A 21,423-nucleotide genomic window follows, 5' to 3' on the forward strand; every position below is an offset into this window, starting at 1 on the left:
TCGAGTTTTTTTTTTTTTTTTTTCAAATATGAAGTTGCTAGACTCAAGCTTGTAGGAAGTTTCACATTCCCTGTCAACATATTTTAACCTCTGCACGCTAGTTACACAGCACTCCAGTGAAAATGCAGAACAAATATGCAAATAATTCATTTTAAAATCAGGCAGCTTGCTTAGGTCCATTTTTTCAGTGAATAATTTCACTATATGTTTCAAGAAATGTTGGCAGCCTTGGTGTAAATCTGATTAAATGGTGAGAAGAATCAATCATTGTATGTATGTAGAGCAATTTTAATATATTGCCTTTTTCCAAAACACGGTCTAAATAGAGTTGCCTTGCAAATGTGATAGTCTCTGCTTCAAGAAACAATCTGTCACAGTTGTGCTGTCCATTAGTTGGAAAGCTCGCACTGTAAAATTGCCCACCTACCTTTGTTGTTAACTGCAGCCCTTTTCTCTTTCAATGTGTCTCTGCGGGCTTTTCACAATGTTTCAGATCATTATTGCTATATTGTTAGCGTTGTCTTTCGGATTATTGTTAGTGCTTCAACCGCGGCACGCTGTGGACTCAATGGCTGACTAACAAATCGTTCCGAGCAAAATACACACAAACTGTCAACTCCTCCACGCCACATTAAGATATACGGTAGATGGAGGAGTTGGAAGTAAATAGTGACTTCGATCCAGATGCTGGGTGAGTAGAACAGTTATACTCCGGGTGTCTTGATAATCCTATGTAGTCTCCACAGCAGCACAACAAAGAAGTGCAAAAACATATAATTATACTGGAGGGGAAAAAATCACTCTATCAAATCTGATAAGCTCCACTAGAGGTTGGACAGAACATCTGAAAAGAAGTGATGGGCATGCACACAGATTTGGTGGAAACTAAGTCAGATCCTTGGCAAAGATTTATTTTCACTATCAGTGCTTAGATTTAGTTCACACCACAAATTCCAGGTAGCAGTTTTGAAATTTTTGTTGACATGCACCAGTGCCAAGATACAACAAAATGGGAACATGTGTTGTATTCCAAAACAGTAGTCCAATGAGTCAGAGAAGCACCGATTTGGTACAGTGGTGGTCCAGCTTTGCCACATAAGAACATGTAAGTCCATAGAGTTCACTACATGGCCAAAAGTATGTGGACATGATGAGATTTTGGAACCTGGCTGCAGAGATTTGCTCCTTCTCAGCCACAGGAGCCTTTTCCCTTTGGTTTTATGTGTATCATGTCATGTAATGTGATTGTATGTTATGTTTTAAGTGCTTGTGCTGATCGTCTATTAAACACTGTTTTGTATTAATTGCCTGCTTTTTCCATGCCCCACTTTGCACGATGCAGCCCCGCTTCTCTAAGCTTTTTATCCTGTTTTTCTGTTCATGTTTTGCTTTCTCTGGTTCTTTTATATACTTGTTTTCATGGCCAATTGAACATCAGGCCAGGGGGCAACAGTTGAATATTAGCCTTTTGGCTAACACTGGCACATTTACAGTGATGGTGACCAATGTGAGCTGTCCCTGAGAATAAATGAAGGAATAGATAAATAAATTAGTGAGTTCCAACACTGATGTTGTGTGATAAGACTTTGCTAGCAGTTGTTATCCAATGTAACCTAGAGCTTTTGAATGGGGCTGAGTTCAGGGATCCTTATTAAACTCTGAAAACCATTTCTGTATGGACTTTGTCACATTGAAACAGGAAGTCTCTGTCAGAAAGTTGGAAGCACACTATAGTATTGAATATTGTTGTATGATGTGTCATTGTATGTTAAAGGGGAACTACGCCCATTTTCAGACTTCATGCATGTCACTCTTGTGGTCTAAGACAGTCCAACAATATTAGCAAACATGAAAAACTTTCCCAAATCCAAAAACTAGACTGCTAAAACTCAAATTTGTGATGTCATCAAGTATAACGTCTGGAACTGCCCCATAGACAATGACTAGACCGAATCACAATGTTACAATAACTTCCGAGTAGAAAGTTCTTGCGTCACAAACATACAATCAAACGCCATGGAGCAAACACTACCTCAATTGGTGAGTTTTTAGCCACCTAAAAAGGCCCACCAAAAAAAATATCACTATCACTATGAGTGTATGCTATGTTAGAATATTTTCACTGCTTTAGCTTGCTGTCAGACAGCATTTTTCACAGGGAATTGAAGTCATTATATCAAAGCCACCAGACTCAGATTTAGCAGAGCTGCTGGTCTACCGCTGCCATGATTGGTTCGTGAGTAAGGTAAGCAGAGCAAATATTCTAATATAGCATACACATACACCAATATTGATTTTTATAGGTGGCTAAAGTACGTTTTGCTGCAGCCCTGTCCACAGCTGTACATTGCTTAGCATCTGTGCCGATAGTTTTGGTTTGTCAAAGATGCTAGCACAGCAAAAAAGTATGTAAAATGAGCACAGTAGAAACGTCAGATAGGTCAGACCACTGTGTTTAACTTTATATTTTTAAACGTTATAGGTAAGGCTGAAAATGACAGCAGATATCAATAAGTTTGCCAGTTTTACGTATCTCCATAATGGTAATCAACTGCAGGCTCCCATTCACTGTCTATGGAGCAGCTCCAGACTTTTGGTGTGTCTCATATCACATCCGTTTGAGTACTTCTATGTAGTATACTGTGTGCACTATGTACTCATTGGCATAGTGCGCAAATTTCAACAGGGTAGTGTTGTCTCAAACCAAACACGGCCGTTGTGCACTCACTGGAAATGACGACCGCAAATTAGCTAGTTAGCAAACTAGCATTAGCATTCTCGTTATCGTTCGCGGTACCAAATCATTACAGATTGCTAAATTAACCCAATAAACATACTGCTGGCTTATACCCAACAACAGTATAGTGATGCTTAGTGCACAAAACATGTATTTGTACAATGCAGCGACGTTCACGGTCGCACAGTCCTCGGCCGCCATTTCCAGTTTGAAAAGTGGTCCCTCCCCTTCCGCTACGTAGCCAAGATGGCGACCATTGAGGGCGAGAAGTGTCCATAGTTCCACACTCAACTTCATGACCGTTTTGAGTGCGCCATCTGGGTACTCACAGCGTACTGCATTTTTCCATACTTCTCAGTGTGAACGCACTTATGTACTCAAAATAGTGTGTAAGTACAGAAGTACGCGATTTGAGACACAGCATTTATACTTGATGACATCACAAGTTTGGGACTTACTTCTCTGGTTTCTGCCTTTGAGAGCGAGTAGCTCATGTTCACAAATCTTGATTGAACCTTCCTGGGCCGTGGAAATAACATATCAGGATTCTTAATAAAGTGGTGTTCTCCTTTAAGATTCCCCTCACCTGGAAGTGAAGAGCCGAAATAGCCCTGAATCCAAAGTGCACAAAACTATAACACATACAGGGCTGTCCACATACCTGTAGTGTTCCTGCTAACATGTAAAGGTGCGAAACTAAATCCTCATCACAGCGTTCAGAATCTAATGTGATTTGAAATTCAAAGCAGTTGGACATTATGTTTTCAGAGTGGGAGGTTTTATAGTCAAAACCCAGGAGATAAGCCTGCATAAGTAGCTTACAAATCCCATAAACCAGGAGAGAGGAAAGATGTATGGTCTAAAGTGTGATTGAAAAGATAAACAACCTCTTGATCTCATATAGGAGAACATTTTCTCAGGGAGACTCTTGACAGAATCCCTTTATTTATTAGTTGTTTTTACATGCAGGCTACAAAGTGAGATAATACAGACCATGTTTTTAAGTAAAATCAACTATTGCTGTATCAAGTGATCGATGTGGCATCACTGCTTCTTTGGAGGGAATGTGGATGCTTTCAGTAATCAAGCTGCACCCTCCCTGAACAAAACATTGCTCAGCTCACCAAAAAAACAACAAAAAAACAATTGAGCTGGCCTTTGCAGTGCGCACACCTACTCGTGCCAATAGACAATGGAGTAAACATCAAAAGAAGAAGAAATAGGCTTTTGCTAAATAAAACCATCAGTCTGTAATGGCTGTAAAAAGACGATAAACAGAGCAGGGACTATCTCCAAGCATTGCCATATCTGTGTGCCCTTTTCTTCTATTTTGCAACTTCCCTCAGTGTACACTCTCCAAAGCAGGCTTAGAGCTTCTCCTCTTTTTTTTTCATAAGGGGGTATTTTTAATTCTAAAGCGAGGGATTGGTCACACTTCGTCTCATTAGCATGAGGAGCTGTATAAACCCCGCCACTGCAGAATTTTGAGCTGTGTTGAAGGCGAGGCAACAAGCGTATCTGACTGGCTGCGCGCGCGGAGCGAGTAACTTTCACTTCCAGCACAGTTCAGTTCATAAAAGCGGGAGGCTGTATGGAGAGCTCACTCCAGAGGTGAACTGGTCTCATCTGTTCAGCACACAATGAGGCTGCTTACCGAGGGAAAGATTACTACGAAGATGATACGGGGCAAATGTCTAACTTATTGGCACCGGTGGATTTTTATATTCTCCATCCATCAGTTTTTATTTGCCTCACTGGCTCAGTCCGAGGGAAATACTATTCGATACCAGACCAATGAGGAGGACGCACCAGGTACAGTCATCGGAAACCTTGCCAAGGACATGTCCTTGAGTCTGTCTCATTCCTCCAAGACCAATTTCAGGATGATGAAACAATTCAATGATTCATTCATCAGGGTGAGAGAAAGCGACGGGGAACTCACTGTCGGGGAACGAATTGACAGGGAGAGAATCTGCAGACACACTCTACAGTGTCTCATCACTTTTGACGTGGTAAATTTCTCTAAAGACCGCTACAAATTGATTCACGCCGAGGTGGAAATAAAGGACATTAATGACAACTCTCCGGAGTTTCCAAACAAGGAATCTATAGTGGAGATCTCCGAGAACGCAGCAGTGGGCTCCCGCATCCCTTTGGACCCGGCTGCAGACGCAGATGTGGGGTCAAACTACATCCAAAGCTATCAAATTTCTGTCAACAGTCACTTCACCATTGATGTGCTCCTGAGAGCCGATGGGGTTAAATATGCGGAATTGGTGCTAATGAAAGAGCTAGACAGGGAGACTCAGTCATCATACACTGTGGAGCTGGTTGCCACAGACGGAGGGAACCCTTACAGATCAGGGTCAACAAAAATAACTATTAAAGTGACTGACTTTAATGACAATAGTCCTGTTTTTGACCAGAATAGTTTCTCAGTCAGTTTACCAGAGGACGCACCGGTGGGCGCTGTGATACTGGACTTAAACGCAGTTGATGCTGATGAGGGTCTGAACGGAGAGGTCGTCTACGGGTTCGGGAAACAGGTTTCTCATGAGATCCGAGAACTTTTCCAAGTGGATAATAAATCAGGTCGCCTGACGCTCAGGAGCCCTGTGGATTTTGAGGACAAAAGCACATATGAGCTAGATGTGCAGGCGACCGATCTGGGACCCAACCCGACCCCCTCCGTGTGCAAAATCATAATTCACGTCACAGACATTAATGACAATGCCCCAGAAATTAGCATCACCCCGATGACCTCCATCACGACGGGCATTGCATACATCAGCGAGGCGGCAGACAAGGACAGTCTGGTGGCGCTGATCAGCACCTTGGACAGAGACTCGGGTGTGAACAGCCAGGTCCACTGCACACTGTACGGCCACGACCACTTTAAACTCCGGCAGGCTTACGAGGACAGCTACATGATAGTTACAGCTGCGGTCCTAGACAGAGAGAGGATTAGTGAGTATAACTTGACGGTCATGGCTGAGGATTTTGGGTCACCTCCGCTGAGAAAGATCACCCAGTACACCATTAGACTCAGCGACGAGAACGACAACGCCCCTCACTTTACCAAAGCTGTCTATGAAGTTTCAGTGGTGGAAAACAACGCCCCGGGCGCTTACATCACCACAGTTGAGGCCAGCGACGCGGATCTGGGCATAAATGGCAAAATCACTTACAGACTTGTGGACAGTGTTATCATGGGCTCCCCAGTGAACACCTTTGTGTCTCTCAATGCAGTGTCTGGCTCCATATATGCACTGAGGAGTTTTAATTATGAAGTGATGAAACTGCTAGACATACACATCCAAGCGAGTGACGGGGGGTCACCACAGCTGCAGAGCACAGCTGTCATCAGACTAAAAATAGTTGATCAGAATGACAACCAACCTTCTATCACCGAGCCACCCCTTTTCAAAGGATCTGCTGAGGTTTTCCTGCCCAAAGATGCACCTGCAGGTTATGTGGTAACCCAGATAAAGGCCACAGATGCTGATGAAGGCATAAATGCACAGCTGTCCTATAAAATCACCGAGGGGGGACACCTGGGTTTCTCTATCAACAAAGACACAGGGAAGGTGCACGTGAGCAGACAGCTGACGTATGATCTCACAGACAATGTCAAAGTCACAGTGTCGGTCAGTGACAATGGATCCCCTGCGCTCACATCCACAGCCATTATACACTTCAGCTTCATAGAAGGAACTCTACCCAGTATGCCTTCTTTGGCTCAAAATGGCAGCGAGGAGCTCTTTGAATGGGACATGTCCATTGCCATAATCATTGTCCTGGCAGGGAGCTGCTCTCTCCTCCTGCTGGCTATCATTCTCATCACAACCATTTGCAGCCGCCGGAAAAAAGAGACAAGGGAGGGAGGGTATGATGAAAAAGAAGACATACCAAATGTGGAGAAAGTGGAAAGTGGTCATGTTGATTCATTGATTGCCAACCACAAAGGGAAAGTGTTTGATGCCCATCCATTTCCAGAGAAACCTCCGTTGGCCAGCAGCAACACAACAGAGACCGGCTGTGAGGATGGCAGGCAGACAGCAGGCATCTTTGAGTCAAACAGCAGGGTGATGGAGGGTAAATTGAAGGTAAGTCATTATTTTGCAGAGATGTTGAAAGTTTGCGCCAACTTTGTTCGCCTTTTGAATCACAGACTCACAATCTGTGTTGAACGTGTTTGTGTCCTAGCAGGGTTACTCCACGCTGCCGGGATATGGGAAAGAGACTGTCAGACCAATAACAATATGGAAGGGTAATTCATTCACGACCATCTCAGCGAGAGATCCTCACATCAGCGGCAAGGACAGTGGCAAAGGGGACAGCGACTTCAATGACAGTGATTCTGACATAAGTGGAGATGTGCACAAAAAGGAATCGCCACCAACAAACAGTGAGTGTCAGAAAAACACTAGGAAATAATAATAAACAGGGCCAGACCTAGCACTTTTGGGGCCCTGGGCCAGCTCCTAGTGGTCCCCCCCCCCCTTCTTTATTTTGGTACTGTGCCTTGGATGGCTTTGACCTTCTGAGGATGTAATCAGATCTTACAGTAGATCTTTAGATCATTATTTGCTTATGTTCAATTTGACTGAAAAAATAAATAAGAAATTAAGTGGGGGGTGGGTTTTAGCCTCCCACCTCTGGGTGAAATTTCAATTCAGTTCAATGACAGGATGCAAATTAAATCAAATGAGAGGATGTAAAGGTGAAATCAAAGCAGTGTTGTGACATGTATTCCCTTTTCCTTCGTATATATTTCAATCTAAGCCATGTACCAGACTGTACCCAGTTACAGCAATGTGGTTTTTGCTACACTGGACACATGATGATAGATGTTACCTCAGCTCACTGAGGTCTTTCAACACCAAAACACCCTCAACTGGGTAAGCCAGCAAATGCATCGTATTACACTCTGACAGCACTGCATTTTTCCACAGGTCTCTGGGCATGTACAAGCGAGTGCAAAGTGCTGGGACACTCGGACCGATGCTGGAGCCCTTCGGCTACAAGGCCCAACACGAGCATGGCCTGCGGACCGCATCTGTCAACATTCAACAAGACAGCTTCACTTCCCCGGAACACCGGAAGGGAAAACTACTACCCAGCTCTCTTACCCAAAACCAATGGTCTGCAAAGCGTATACGAAAAAGTCCAACATCAGGAATTTGATTACATACTCGTCGGCCCTCCGACGCCGGCCAGAATACAGGAAACAGACGAGGTGTCAATTCCAGAGTACACAAACTCTTAAAGATCACAAAAAAAGTCACCAAAAAGGGATCCTGTCTTTATACTGTACAGTGCTTTTATCTTAATTGACTCTATGTTGCATATTGTTGCAGTGTTTTGTAGTATGTCATGTGTCTTTTGGCTCATATACGACTGTTCATTGTATCATGTGTAATATGCAAGATTTTGTACATTAATAATATATTTTTCATAATGATTCAATGTAAAAAAGACTTTTATTATGAATTTTCAAGAGCATGTGTTACTATTTAAGGGGCATGACCTATGGACATTTGGGCTGAAAGGGGCCTTTCTGCTGTGGAAAACAATCAATATGAAAGATTACCATGTTTGTGGTAGATTTTGTCACATTGTTGCACAAATAAAATGGTTAAAAGCTAAATTGTTTTGCTGTTGTAAGACAGTAAGAGCTGTATCTGGTCTTACAGGACTCCAGTGTAATCTTATAGGAAGAGTACAACCTATTGTCCCGAGGAAATATTCAGAAAAGCACACAGAATAACCTCAATTAGCCAACTGAATGCATTTCATTTGCCTTCAGGGCTTATAAGCTGCAATAAATAAAATGTGGTCCTCCAACGATCACAGTTAAATTGACAGAAAGCATAAGCCAATGTCATATTCTTTTCATAGAACATAATGCAGTTACTGGGCTGCCTCAATTTGCATGTAAATACTGCATTGCTGATCAAATGCTCCCACAATTACATATTTTTTCGAAGGTCAAAGAATCTCCTCACCTTTTCTGATTGCCTCCCAGCTTACCAATTATCCAAAAATGTGGTTCAATCTGTTTCCAAGCAACAGCAGCACTGCACATTTGAATCTCTTTTCTTACTGTGTGTCTTCTTTTCAAGTTGTGATAAGGAACGAGTAACCTTGACCACAAAACTACCTTTCTCCCATTGTCAGAATCTGAAAATTAATAATTAAGCAAAGGTTACGTCTGCGTGTGTGCCTCTGATTGCGCGTGGCATTGCAAATCAGTGCTGTCTTGTAGCATAATGTAGGAATATAAAGACCTAAGAGGACTCGCTTCTGCATACAAGTTTGACTAGTGACGAGTGCAATCTGTGCTTTACACACCTGTAACCAGAGAGAAAGTGGAGCAGATTTGTAGTATTTAAATACATTTGCAGCATAATTGAAAGAGGTGGGTGATTAAATGAAAGACCTTCAGTGTAACTCACTTATTTGTAAGCATGTTGACAGAGCAGTTAACAGTCTTTCTACCACCTATTACATCAATGCCTGTATTTAATTTGGTACCACATGATGGCCACTTTGCTTTAGGCGAACTGGACCCTACAGGTAACATTCAGACGAAGAATTTAGCTCAAAGAATTTATATTGACTGTGCGTCATTCACACTCAAATGTCAGAAAGCCTCCTGGTGGATAACCTGATCCTCCAAAGAGAAGCATCAGTATTAGAGAGGGGGAATTATAGAGGACATCATGAGAGAGACTGTGGAAAAAATCCAAAATACCACTCATGGATCTGGCTGTTTTGAACACTGCACGCCTCCGGTAAGACAGGCTTAATAATAACTTTTTGATTAGAAATATAATTGACATCCATGACATGTAAATAAAACTCCAGACTCCATAAACTCTTAAGGTTTCCAGGAGCATTAGTTGTTGTTGTTTAGTGTCATTTACTGACTTTGCATCTTCTGAACTCCGTGAAGGAGCAAAGCAGCACGCCGGCCTGTGCTGCGGGCAGTCGCCTCCTGAGATTTGGAGCCGTGGCTCTTATTGTTGGTGCAGTGTTGATGTTGTGTGCATCCGTGGCTGCTCTCTACCTGTGGAAAGTCAGCGATAAAAATGTAAGTGTCGACTGAGGATTATGCTGTAGTTATTACAGTGCTCCTTCAATCACAGATAGCGAATGCAAGGATGCTTTGGGATGCTTTTAGTGGGAAATGGATCCAAAGTAGATCCTCTGATGATACAAATGTTTCTATCATAGGCATTATTGTACAAAAGGTATTTATGGTAATGACTGAGATACCCTATCAGTAATCATCAGTGCAAGACTGCGCAGTTGCATCTTTAATTTACTTACAAACAACATGAATTGTTCCTGTTGCTCTACTCCATCTTATATAAAATAGCATAATGTTCATGTGTCCTATTGAGCTCACCTGTAGGGCAAACATTCCCATCAAGGTCTGTAACAGCATCTCCTGTGGTGCTTTGCTCAGCTCTCCCTGTGCTTAAAATACACGGGATTTCTGTAAGAGAAGCAACACATATAATTACTGTGCAGGGGGATTGCATGAAGCTTGTTTTTCGGCATCTATTGTGTTTGCTACAGTGTGATTTACATAACTTGACTAATCAGTCACTTTAACGTTCCACCTTGAATGTTGCCAGGTTTATAATGTTCGTTACAGCATGAACATCAATGGGGAGGTGAGGCAGGGCTCCGTGGAAATTGATTCAGACAACAACCTGCAGAGATTTAAAACCGGGAGTGGAGCTGAGGAAGCTGTGGAGATTCATGACTTTCAAATTGTGAGTGAGTTTGTCCTTGTTCTCTCTTCCTGAGGTAGTTCAGCTGAGACTTTCTGTGTGCTTAGCAAAGTAGCAAAGCTGTGAGTGTAAACATGGCATCTCTGTGATTTGGTGCAGGGAATAACCGGAATCCGCTTCTTTGGAGGAGACAAGTGCTATATAAAATCCCAAATCAAAGCCAGCCTTCCCCACATGGGAGCTCACAACAAAGAGTCGCTGATGTTTGACCTGGTATATGTACACTACTTGATACAGAACGTTGCAAATTGGAAAGAGAAAACGAAATGACTTTAAAGCAAGCGTCGCTTCTGCTCATTTCTTTTACGATCTTTAGTAATTCAAGGGCATTATCTTTTTCTTCTTGCCAGACAGATGAAGACATTCCAGTGAGGTTTGATGAGAGGTTCGTCATATGGGTTTCTGCGGAGCAGCCGATGAAGGACACCAGCTTTCTGAGTGATAAAATTCTGGGTCTTTGCGGGGAACTTCCCATTTACTGGCTCCAACCAATCTATCCTAAAGGTTACCCTCTTTCTCTTCTTTCTATCTATTGCTGTAAGCACTGATTCCCTCCATCCCTCCAAGTCTATAAAACCGGCCTGTTATCACAGAGAATGGTCTATTCCATTTGGATTATTGTACATTCTTTTCACAGTTTATTCAAAGCATGGTTGCGAGTGCCCTGCTTTTCTGCTGACACACTTGTAAAATGCACAGCCTTGTCTCAGAAGTTGGTGAAGCACTTGAAACATCTCGAACATAGTCTACATTTAGAGTACACCAAAAAAGGCTCCGGTCTTGTATTAAAAAAGAATGATCTTGAAATATGCAAGACTGCTTGAAATCACTGCTGCTAATTTAATTATTCAGGACAACTGAGACAGCTCCAGCTATGTAGGATTGAGCTCTGAGGACATGTATGGCGTCTTGTGGATGTTGACCCAATACTCTTGCCTCTCGTGGCTGCTGGAACAGATGGGGAGAGGAGAAAGAGAGACGCACAGCGAGCCAAACGGCAGTTTAACATAGAGGAGTTTGAGGCAGCTGCAGAGGAGAAGGACCCGGTGAGTCACGCAGAAGACGACACCTCCAGAGTCGTGAAGGAAGAGGAGGGGGCGCAGTCTGCTGCGGGGTCAGCATACAATCCCGAAAACCCCTATCATGTGAGTAGCAACTTCATCAACAACACTGTTTATGATAAACAAGATTCCAGAACTGCTGAATTTTTGATTAACTATCAAGAGGCACATGCTGAGCCCCGGAGCAACCCTTAAAGTAACATTAGGAACTGAAGTTTCTCTGTTTTGTCAACACTTTTTCAGATGACTGCACTACAGCAGGCACAAGATGCCAGCCTTGTTAAAAAATGTATTTTCACAGAAATAGAAGTGCATAGTGTGGGAATGTGTTAACCTGGATTAAGTGCCTCTGCCAGCTGATATACTGCCACTGCTGTTGAGTAGGTATCATATTAGTGGCTATGATTACAGGTCACTGGGGTAACAGCTGCAATTCCAAGTTGATGAACTTATGAACTGAAGTGAAAATTCCCATCGGTTATAAAAATTCATGCCGCCTAAGAGAAGTGAAGTCACATGATCAGGGGGATGGGAAGTTTTTGAAAACATCTGAATTGCAAATGAGTATAGATAAAAAAAAGAAAAAGAAAAAAAAAGATTGCTCTTCATATTAACATTGTTTCAAAACTGCAGCGCAGCGGAGCGGCCGGAGAGGAAGGAGCCCTGACCTTTGACACCATGTTAGACCACCAGGGGATCTGCTGCTCAGAATGCCAACGCAGCTACACTCACTGTCAGAGAATATGCGAGCCTCTGCGTGGCTACTGGCCCTGGCCCTACAACTACAGAGGATGCCAGGTAGCTTGCAGAGTCATTATGCCCTGTCGCTGGTGGGTGGCACGCATTTTAGGTGTTGTGTAAGAAATCACGCTACACTTGTGAGATAACATATCCTCTTCTGTTTTTTCTCCAAAGACCCCTGAGGTCTCTAAACTTTCTGCTTCTACGCAGTTGTTCATGCAGATATTTATTTCCTGAGTTTGACTGTAAATACATTCAGAAAGCTGTTAGCATGAAATGCAGATCATGATGTGTGATTATCTATACTATAATACCTACACTATACTATAGGGCTGCATGTATCACGATACAGGGGTTACAATTCAATATATTGCAACATATAAATCTGTTTTTGGAAAACATAGTATAAAAAACAGACCACCATATGAACAGTGGGATCTGTACTTGCATTTATCAGTCCCTGCAACATTCAACATCATAGCACTACTTTTTGTGGAATCAGAGCAAAAGAATTTCAACCAGCTTTGTATCATACCAATGTGGGAACTGAGTGTCTGAGTATCTTACCAGTGCCCAGATAGCAAATTTGCAAATCGTAGGATGGTGAAGGAATGACCTGCCCTACTCTCCCTATGACTGGCTAGTACTTTTTGCCTTTGGTGGTTGGATTTGTTACATTTAGGCAATAGAAGTGGGATTGGTAAAGGTTAGGGGAAGAATGTCAGGGTAAGGCAGAGTAAGGTGGGCCATTCCTTCACCATCTTATTCTCATTAATTAAATTTGCATCCAGATCTCTGTGCTCCTCTCCACGTTGCTAGCTGGAACCAAAATAATACAGATTGTACTTCCGTTTTTGGGAGTTTTATATGCCAGTGTATACATCCATGGCCACCACAGACACAAAGAGTATAGAAGTGGCTCAAGAGAGACACCCACTTGTTACTCTGAAACTCAGACCAAATGGTAAAACTAAGCAGCAAATATCAACCAAAATTCGGTTGCTGTGTTGCCTATTTTTCGCTTAAAATATCCTCAGAAACATATTTCAGTGGAATGTTTGGCTGTTACGTAAGAATATGTGATCAGGAAGTGGCCACCATACTGATTCCTGTATTGATCAAACAGTAAAACTAAGCAGTGCTGATAAAATATGAACCAAGATTCAGTTACTGTGTTGCCTATTTCTCAGCTAAAATGTTTTCAGAAACATATTTACTTACTGTTTAACTGATATTTGAGATTATTTAACATCATCCCTGGTGGACTCTATTTGTTGCCTGTGGGTGCAGTGCATTCTGGTAATCATAGGTTTTTTGCCTCTTGAGTAAAAGCAAATGCCATATTCCTTTTCCTCAGTTTTCTCTGGTCGCACGCACCAATTTCAAAGGAATTTGCATCTTTCTACTGCATAGAAAGCCATTTTTTTTAAAAGACCTTCTTTCCAGCAGTAAAATATTGCTTTAACATTTGCCTACATTAGAAAAATATAAATAAATAAATGTATTAAAGTGCTTGCAGGATCCTTAAGGTAAAGAAATTAAGGAACTAAAAAATTGTAGCAATTAAAAATTGATAGTGTTTTTCAGATTTGATATACAGTAGTATTTCAAAATATAATGTCCTGATATTCAAGTGTATCAGTATGTTCTTAGACCCCTAATATACTATGGATATTATACTATAATTCTCATCCAGATGAAATATTTAACAGGTCATTTCCCTTTGTAGGCTACTTCTTTACATACAGTAAACCTGGAATACATAAATGCCATTTTCCTATTTGCAGCAACAGACTCACAAATGAACACATTCATTTTTGCATCATGTAATACCAAAGCTTAATGCGCTGTACTATGTTTAATGGAAGGTATGGGACTGAATCCAGAGGCTCAGCAGATCATGTACCTTTTCTGACTGAGTAGGCTTCAATAAATTCTAATTACAGTATATGCTGGCTTTGATGTCGATGTTTTTTTGTGTCACATCTTGTTTCCATGGTTCCACTGGGTGCTTTTCTGATAAAACTGAAGTGACAGCAATGGTTGCCATAACTTCCATTCACAGCTCAGAATCAGTTTGAGGGCAATGCAATTTGTGCACACTGACATCTGCATTGGTGTGAACTAATGTGAGATGAGTGTCATGGCAATGATGGAAAATATTTCCATAAAAGTGACGTTTTTATTAAATAAATAAATAAATAAATCTATATTTTATTTTTTTTCTGTGAAAAGAGAGGAGTGTGGATGCTAAGCTACCAAATAACATGATCATAGAGACAGGCTTTTTTGCACAGCTGTTATTGGGGCTTGTGGTGTAGGCTATTCTGAATACCTCAAAATCAAAAGAAATCAGATTACGATCTCTAAAGCCATATGCCAACTTTCTAAATAATTGAAAGGAGCCATGTTGCGATCAAGACGATTTCACAGAGGGTGATCCAGGCACATCAAATTACAACAGATGTGAAATTGCACCATATCTGCCACTAAAGCTGCATTGAAACTCTGAAGCAGTGTGAGCAAACAACACAAAGAGATGCTTGTCTCTTTGCTTGGAGATCTTTCCTGGTTTTCATGGGGGTAGAGGTGCTTATCACATCTGCAGTGCTGATAAGACGGCCTCTGTGCTTCCGTAGGCTATATAATATTAATCCCTCTCCCACGTCTGCAGATGCACTTAAAGGAAGGTGACAAGCATGACATATCCAGGACCTCCTGATGGCTCGTGCTCTGGAGTGCAGCCGCTAAAAGAGCCCCAAGTACCCTCAAGTGATGTAAATTTGCAGGGGGAGTCCAATTTCCATCACAGCACTGTCACTGCCATGGTCATTAAACTAAATCATCCCGCTGTGTGTCACATAGCTCCCATTTTAAAGTCCCCTCAATAATGGAGTTATACTTGGACTGCAGATTGCAGCACAACAGTGAATGTCTGACCTGACAGCAGCTGTAAAAGCACCCTGCACAATATTTCATCTTTAGAAATCACAGACAGACAGTGCATATGTGGACGTAAGAGATACCTTGAAATTATGAATTAATTGAGGTGCCTTTTTTTTGTATCTTCACCACACCGTCTGTGGTTCAACGGGACTCTGCTGTAATCTCTAAAGTTAGTAACTGCAGCTGAAATTTAAATACGATGTGTTATGTGCCTGTTGCTGTCGGCGGTTTCCTTGGGTTTCACTCAGAATTTGTTGATACAGCAACACAAGACAAAGAGCTCTGAGTCTAAGCTAGACAAAAGGAGATGAAAAACACAAAGCAAAAAAGCAAAAAAAAAAAAGCAAAAAAAAAAAAACATATCACCACAAGCAACAACTCAAAATGGCATTTAAACTGAGAAAAAATACATAGCTCAGAACAACAGCAGTTTTGTTATCCTGAGGCCCTGTTTTTTTTTTGTTTTTTTTTTAAAAAACGTGTTTCCTTTTGCCATTCCTCTCCTAAGAAGAGAAATGTACCCCCATTGAGTAGAAAAGACGAATGTGTTGGAGAGCAGCTTCAGTGTGTGAGACAGTGGTGTCTTTTTGTTTGTCTCCCCTCTGGAGCCAAGCTTACCCTGGGAGCCCTGCAGGCCAGGGAACAAACAGAGCTTTGTGAGCACTGACCCACTGTGCCCAGCAGCCAGACTGCAAACCTCCACTCTTGTGCTAATAGGAAACCACAGAAGAGGAGTCCGCCGCGGCCGAGGGAGGGGAGCTTTCTCGCATCCACCTGTGCTTTCATCATTGCCCATCAAAACAAGCACAGTCAGGCAGGGGTCTGTGGTACTCTGGTGACCACTGAATCAAAAGCTTTTTTCACCAACATCCTCTTGGCACCAACACTCACCACAACACATTTGGGGTACCTTAGCTGCTGTTTTATTTTGCGGCATGGATTTGTGCTAATCAAGCTCATGCAGTCACTAGAGCTGTCCATAAATACGTCAATAGCCTGTCATAAATTTGCCCGTTGTTGCCCAAGAGGCATTAGAAGTGTGAATAGAAGTGTGAAGTGAACCACTCTGGTAAACGTGTCCTACATTTGATTGCATGTTTTTCCATTACACCCAGACATGAATGAAATAAACAGTAGTGACAGTCCATTTTGCACCTTAACCAGAACACAGAAACCCTTTTAGGCTAGCTCATTATGTTTTTCTGCAAGAAAGCACTGCAATACATTTATAGATGCTGGCGTCGTGAAGAACCTGTAACCCTGCAGTTTTGCACCGGCAATAACAACCCAGGCACCCAACATTTGTCTTTTCTTTTCTCCTGAATGGCCAGAAATAACATGGCTGGGTGAGGAGAAGGAGGAGGAGGTGCTGGTACAAGGCTTAAATGCTTTTTAATCCCATGGTTGAGTGACCACTTGCAGCTCTGCCCAGTAGTCTGACTCTGCCTGCCATTTGCAGGTCTCTCTGAAGTTTCCTTGCCATTGGCTGGAGTGTCCGCTTGACTCCCTCTCCCTCTCTCTGTATCTCCCTCTCTGTATCTCTCTCTCACCCTCCTGCTTAGTATGCAAGCCCCTAATGGCCATTAATTAAATGCCTGCTGCTATTGTGTAAGGAAGTCTGTCTTGTTTATTTCACTGAGTTAAGACTGTAAATATTGTCTATAGACGTACCTGCATTCCTTGAATAACACTTTATGAAACATTATAGCAATTCTCCCGAGTGACTCAATTACTCTGCACACACTGCAGGGATTTTTTTTCCTGTGTATTGCACTTGGTTGCATGGTGTCCTTGTTACACTCAAATAGAGAACCTGTAGTGTGGTGTAGGTCTAAATTGGACACAGTGCTGGAATTTGCACCATTGTTTTCTTGGGGACACACTGTATATGTGACAGTTAGTGAGGTGGAGGCATCCAGCCTGCAGTGAATGTCAAGAGTTCCTCACGAGAGGTGGACAGTTATCTTTACAACACAGCAGGCATGGGCTCCCTCAGTAATGTAAATGTAACCACATATACAAAAATAGCAATTTGTAAATTGTAAATTTACAAATTGCACTTCCTGTGTAAATTACACTTCCTCACCCATATCAGCATGTGTGTTTTTTTTTTTTTTTTACTCTGACGGTTAAATTTAATTTAAAAAGCCATGCCATGCCTGATGGGATCAATATTAAAAGAATTTCTATCAAAATACAGCATTTGTGAAGACTTCAGTCACCGTAGGATGTACCCCAGAACGTACACGTCCTCTGGTGGGGTGCTTAAAAAGAGCTATAGATAGCTCAAAGCAGAATCAAATCAAGACTTCACATCTACAAACTGTAAGGGAAAAAAAAAAAAAAACGGCTCCTCCACAAAGCAATGTCAAGAGGCTTGCCACATGAAAGCAGAAGTTGTCCAAAGAGTTGTGGGAAGTACTGACAAAGTTTATGAGGAAAAAAGTAAATGTGTTTTTAATCCTCAGCAGCACGTGCAACAATGAGGGAGCCTGAGCCCTTAGATATGCCACCCCGGGGGCAGGCTCTATACTTAAGGCTTACAACAGCCTCATTATCTCCCTCAACTCACATCAGATCCTAGCAGCAGTTTGTCACAGGCAGGCTCCTCTCTGCCAGTAGGCATCAGACCAATCCTCCTGCAACACTACTGTACATAATTGCCATATGGACAGCATTTTGAGCCAGACTGAAGACTAAAAAGCCCTCCAGGCAGATTCCCCAGATAACTAAATGAATATTTTATCTCATTTCCATCTAATTTGCACCACATTATTATACAGAACTGAAATTTTTAATTAATTGATAGAACAGATCAAACACAGGTTTACACTTTGATTTTCGGGAGCTGTTATTTTGATAATTTGCATGACTTTTTTCCCATGCCAAGCTTTTTAATCTCCCAGAATTTCAGCATCTCTATATAGAAAAACTATAATAAAACATACTGCAAATTAATAACTGTCAGCGCACATGAAATGCTTGTCTTGGTTGTGTGAGCAGTTCCAGTGAGAAGTCCTTTTACCTGCCACCCCACTGATTAATTAATTTCACACTGTTTAATTAAATCCACAGTCTGGGGAGTCTGGGCAGCACCGTGGGGAGCCCTATCTGAGCCTTGTGTGCACAGAGATTACTAAAGAAGGTCTCAGACACCCCGCTCTCTCGCCGATGTTGACACTGACGTCACCCTTCTCTGGATACCGGAGCATGATTGTGTCAGTGTCATCTGGCAGCTGTGAGCTTTTACTGCTGGGGATATGATAACGCAGCACCATTTGTTGATTATCTGCTGGCATTTACATTAACTAAGGAGACTGGAGCATTTGACAGCATTTGACTCAAATTAGTATTTGACAGAGGCGTCTGATGAAGTCTGCTGCTGCGGTATGCAAACCTTGGATTTCCATTAAGTCATTTAACTGTACAAATAAAATTAAAGCCATCTAACGTGCTGTATAAAAAAAAATAATGGAATTTTTTTTAAAAAAAAGAGTCTAAAAGAAACACAAAATGAGAAGTAATAGGAGGGCCAAACTGGACAGATTCAAAAATATGTACCTACATATACATAAATGGACCCTGTTGTGCGAGATCAAACAAAAGTGCAAATTGGCGTGAGCGCAAATGAGCATATTGAACTCCCATATCCTGTCCAACAAAGCTGTATCCAACAGTCAAAGCCTGAGAGACACAGAGACACTGTCTCTCTTATGTCAGAACAGAGAGAGGTGCACAAGTGTGCGGCGCAGCAGGCAATATGACTGTGTGGGCTGGAAAGCACGCATGTTACTCTCTCTGTTCTCTTGAAACATATTTTTGGCATCTCTAATCACAAACACATTCCGAGTCAGATGGCTCAAATTTGCCTTTATAGTACAACTTTGAAATGATTTGATTCGTGGCTAAATATACAGTTTTGATATATGTACACACGAATATTTGAAAGGATTACATTAATTCTTGCTAATCTGTCATAATAACAAACCCTAAACCTGATTCTTACTGTCGTTTGCTCAATCTAGCGTTTGTGTGTGGAGGAAAGCAAAGATAATCGATTAGGTACATAAAGATGGCAGCCTGCTGGTGTGATGTGATGTGATGTGGAACCAGTGTTTCCTTGTGCTCTCTATTTGATGTGCCAAGAGCTATTAGAGCAGCAAACACTTTGCACAATGGTGCTCGTATGAAAAAGTGTAGATAGAAAACCAAATTGCTATTTTTGTATATGTGGTTTCATTTTAAATTATAAAAGTTTAACTGCATTTATCAAAATCCTTAATTGAAAAATGGAGTGTGGGTTTTTTTGTGATCAGTGTTTTATTGACACTATTCATTCAATACAGGTATATTACTGATACAGAGTAGCTATCAAATGGTGTGAACAGTCCCTCTCCCACCCACACCCACCCACACAACGCCCTCCCGAACACCCCTTCAACCCCTTACAGTCTCTATTCAAATTAAACACATCACACTTTGCTAGTGGATCACTGATTCCTGAGGCACTGAGATTATTAAGGTTGGAAATCTATGATGCTGCATCTCTCCAAAAAAGCTGAGAGTTGAGGACTTTGCTTTGTTGATCCTTGCTGTGGATAGTTCAAGCAGCACTATATCACGAAAAGAAGCTAACCACTGCCGAATGCTGAGCGAGTGAGGAGGGAGCCAGCGTCGGGCTATCGTTTTCTTGGTTGTGGTTAAGTCAGCAAGCCAGATTTTTCCCTCTGCCTTTCAAACAAGTTGAATTTAGAATCATCATTTACTAACAGAACAGCTGGGTCTGTAGGGATTTCATGCCCAATTCTGTTGCTTTAACCCAAAATTCATACACTTTTTCACATAGTGTAAGGAAGTTCTAATTTTTTCAGGCTGGCAGAAAGAGCAAGAAGGGTGAAGAGTAGCTTCAGCGATGTATTCCTCTGAGGGGTCTAATATGTCTTATGCCATATGCTGAAATGGATTGACTGAAGGTTTGGGTTCTTTGAACATTTAAAAAATATTGTTTCAAACTGCATCCCAATCAATTGTGTTTTCCTCAGAGGTTCAAAATTTCTCCCATTTTCTAACTATTGGAAGTTCTCCTACAAATGCATCTGTTGGATTGGCATAGATCCCAGACACCACTCTTCAGAGGGGGGGAATCACAGATCCAATTAATGACTGGGTGTGCCTCAAGACCTTTTCCCAATGGGGCTCCGTAACATTTAAAGGTTCTGTATGTAACTTTCAGAAAGTCCTTGGTAGTGACACCTCTCTGAGGCTGTTAAGGGAACTGCAGTCAGCATCCTCCTTAGCCATGACCTGCTTCAGCCACAATGGTGACACACACAAGATTGATATAGGCTACTTTATGCTCCCAGATTTCATTTGGACCATTAATTTCATGATAGTAACTAGCTTGTCGTTTGCAAATTACTTTATCAGCTGACATTACAAAGCAACCAACAGATCCATGCAGCATAGCTTTACATCTAGCTAGGCTAAACCCAGCTTATAGTTGTTAGCCGCCCAGTTAGCTGTAACTTAGCTTAGCTGCATGGATCTGGTGTTAGTTGCTTTGTAGCTGCATGAAGTCATTTGCAAACCAGGCCCGGGAGGCTGGATGAATTAGAAATAGAAATATTATTGTGCTTCATTTGCTAACTAGCCATTTGCCTGCATAAGGCAAGCCAATGAACGCTAACATTAGCCTGCTAAAACTGCAATATCACAATATATTTCACGTCAGTGTTTCCTCAGGGATTTTTTTTAGCACCATGGGCTCTGAGTTTATGATATGTTACACTAAATTTGATCAATTCACTGTTTATCAGACCACAAATGAGACGAGAATCAGCTAGCAAACCCTGTGGTACTTCCCCGTCACTTGCCGCCACTCCCAGCCGAACGCTGATGGCAGCTCCGGAAATGGACCCAGCTGATGTAACAACTCGAATTCAGCGATGTAAGTGAAGGCCCACCTCTGAGCTGCCTCTGCAAAATGCATAATGGAAACACAGCATTTGTGGAGTGCCAGTCCATTCATTGACGCTGGTGGACACCTTTGCTACGCTAACTTTAGCTACTGTTGTACACTGTAGCACTGTAGCAGAGCTGAAGAAAGATGCAGCAAGCTGTTGGGAGAAGTTTG

At 42.0% G+C, this 21,423-nt stretch overlaps 2 protein-coding genes across 3 annotated transcripts; both read left to right on the forward strand.

The window, feature by feature from the left end:
* The first annotated feature begins 4,228 nt into the window (after positions 1-4,228).
* Positions 4,229-8,387, forward strand: pcdh8.2 (protocadherin 8, tandem duplication 2). Of its 2 annotated transcripts, none has more exons than XM_033616560.2 (3): positions 4,229-6,843; positions 6,947-7,145; positions 7,693-8,387. In XM_033616560.2, exons 1-3 carry the CDS (start codon positions 4,378-4,380, stop codon positions 8,004-8,006), a joined length of 2,979 nt encoding a protein of 992 aa, XP_033472451.1. In that variant the 5' UTR covers positions 4,229-4,377; the 3' UTR covers positions 8,007-8,387. The 2 variants fall into 2 exon arrangements, with proteins under 2 accessions (XP_033472451.1, XP_033472444.1); XM_033616553.2 differs by having other exon boundaries at positions 4,235-6,843; positions 6,944-7,145.
* Positions 8,388-9,449: 1,062 nt separating this feature from the next.
* LOC117251654 (leukocyte cell-derived chemotaxin 1-like) lies at positions 9,450-14,226 on the forward strand. The gene is made up of 7 exons (XM_033618143.1): positions 9,450-9,534; positions 9,696-9,833; positions 10,384-10,524; positions 10,642-10,755; positions 10,893-11,046; positions 11,500-11,687; positions 12,237-14,226. The coding sequence occupies exons 1-7, from the start codon at positions 9,463-9,465 to the stop codon at positions 12,462-12,464; spliced, it is 1,035 nt and encodes a 344-aa protein (XP_033474034.1). The 5' UTR covers positions 9,450-9,462; the 3' UTR covers positions 12,465-14,226.
* Positions 14,227-21,423: the final 7,197 nt, after the last annotated feature.

The sequence above is a fragment of the Epinephelus lanceolatus genome, chromosome 14, assembly GCF_041903045.1.
Source record: "Epinephelus lanceolatus isolate andai-2023 chromosome 14, ASM4190304v1, whole genome shotgun sequence".
Classification (NCBI taxonomy): domain Eukaryota; kingdom Metazoa; phylum Chordata; class Actinopteri; order Perciformes; family Serranidae; genus Epinephelus; species Epinephelus lanceolatus.

What these genes read in the sequence shown, in the direction of transcription:
- pcdh8.2 (XM_033616553.2), top strand. Translation starts at nt 4,378, where the DNA reads ATGAGGCTGCTTACCGAGGGAAAGATTACTACGAAGATGATACGGGGC. An exon ending in TGATGGAGGGTAAATTGAAG is followed by an intron (nt 6,844 to 6,943) that starts GTAAGTCATTAT and finishes TTTGTGTCCTAG; the next exon opens with CAGGGTTACTCCACGCTGCC. An exon ending in GGAATCGCCACCAACAAACA is followed by an intron (nt 7,146 to 7,692) that starts GTGAGTGTCAGA and finishes ATTTTTCCACAG; the next exon opens with GTCTCTGGGCATGTACAAGC.
- LOC117251654 (XM_033618143.1), top strand. Translation starts at nt 9,463, where the DNA reads ATGAGAGAGACTGTGGAAAAAATCCAAAATACCACTCATGGATCTGGC. An exon ending in GGAAAGTCAGCGATAAAAAT is followed by an intron (nt 9,834 to 10,383) that starts GTAAGTGTCGAC and finishes GAATGTTGCCAG; the next exon opens with GTTTATAATGTTCGTTACAG. An exon ending in AGTCGCTGATGTTTGACCTG is followed by an intron (nt 10,756 to 10,892) that starts GTATATGTACAC and finishes TCTTCTTGCCAG; the next exon opens with ACAGATGAAGACATTCCAGT.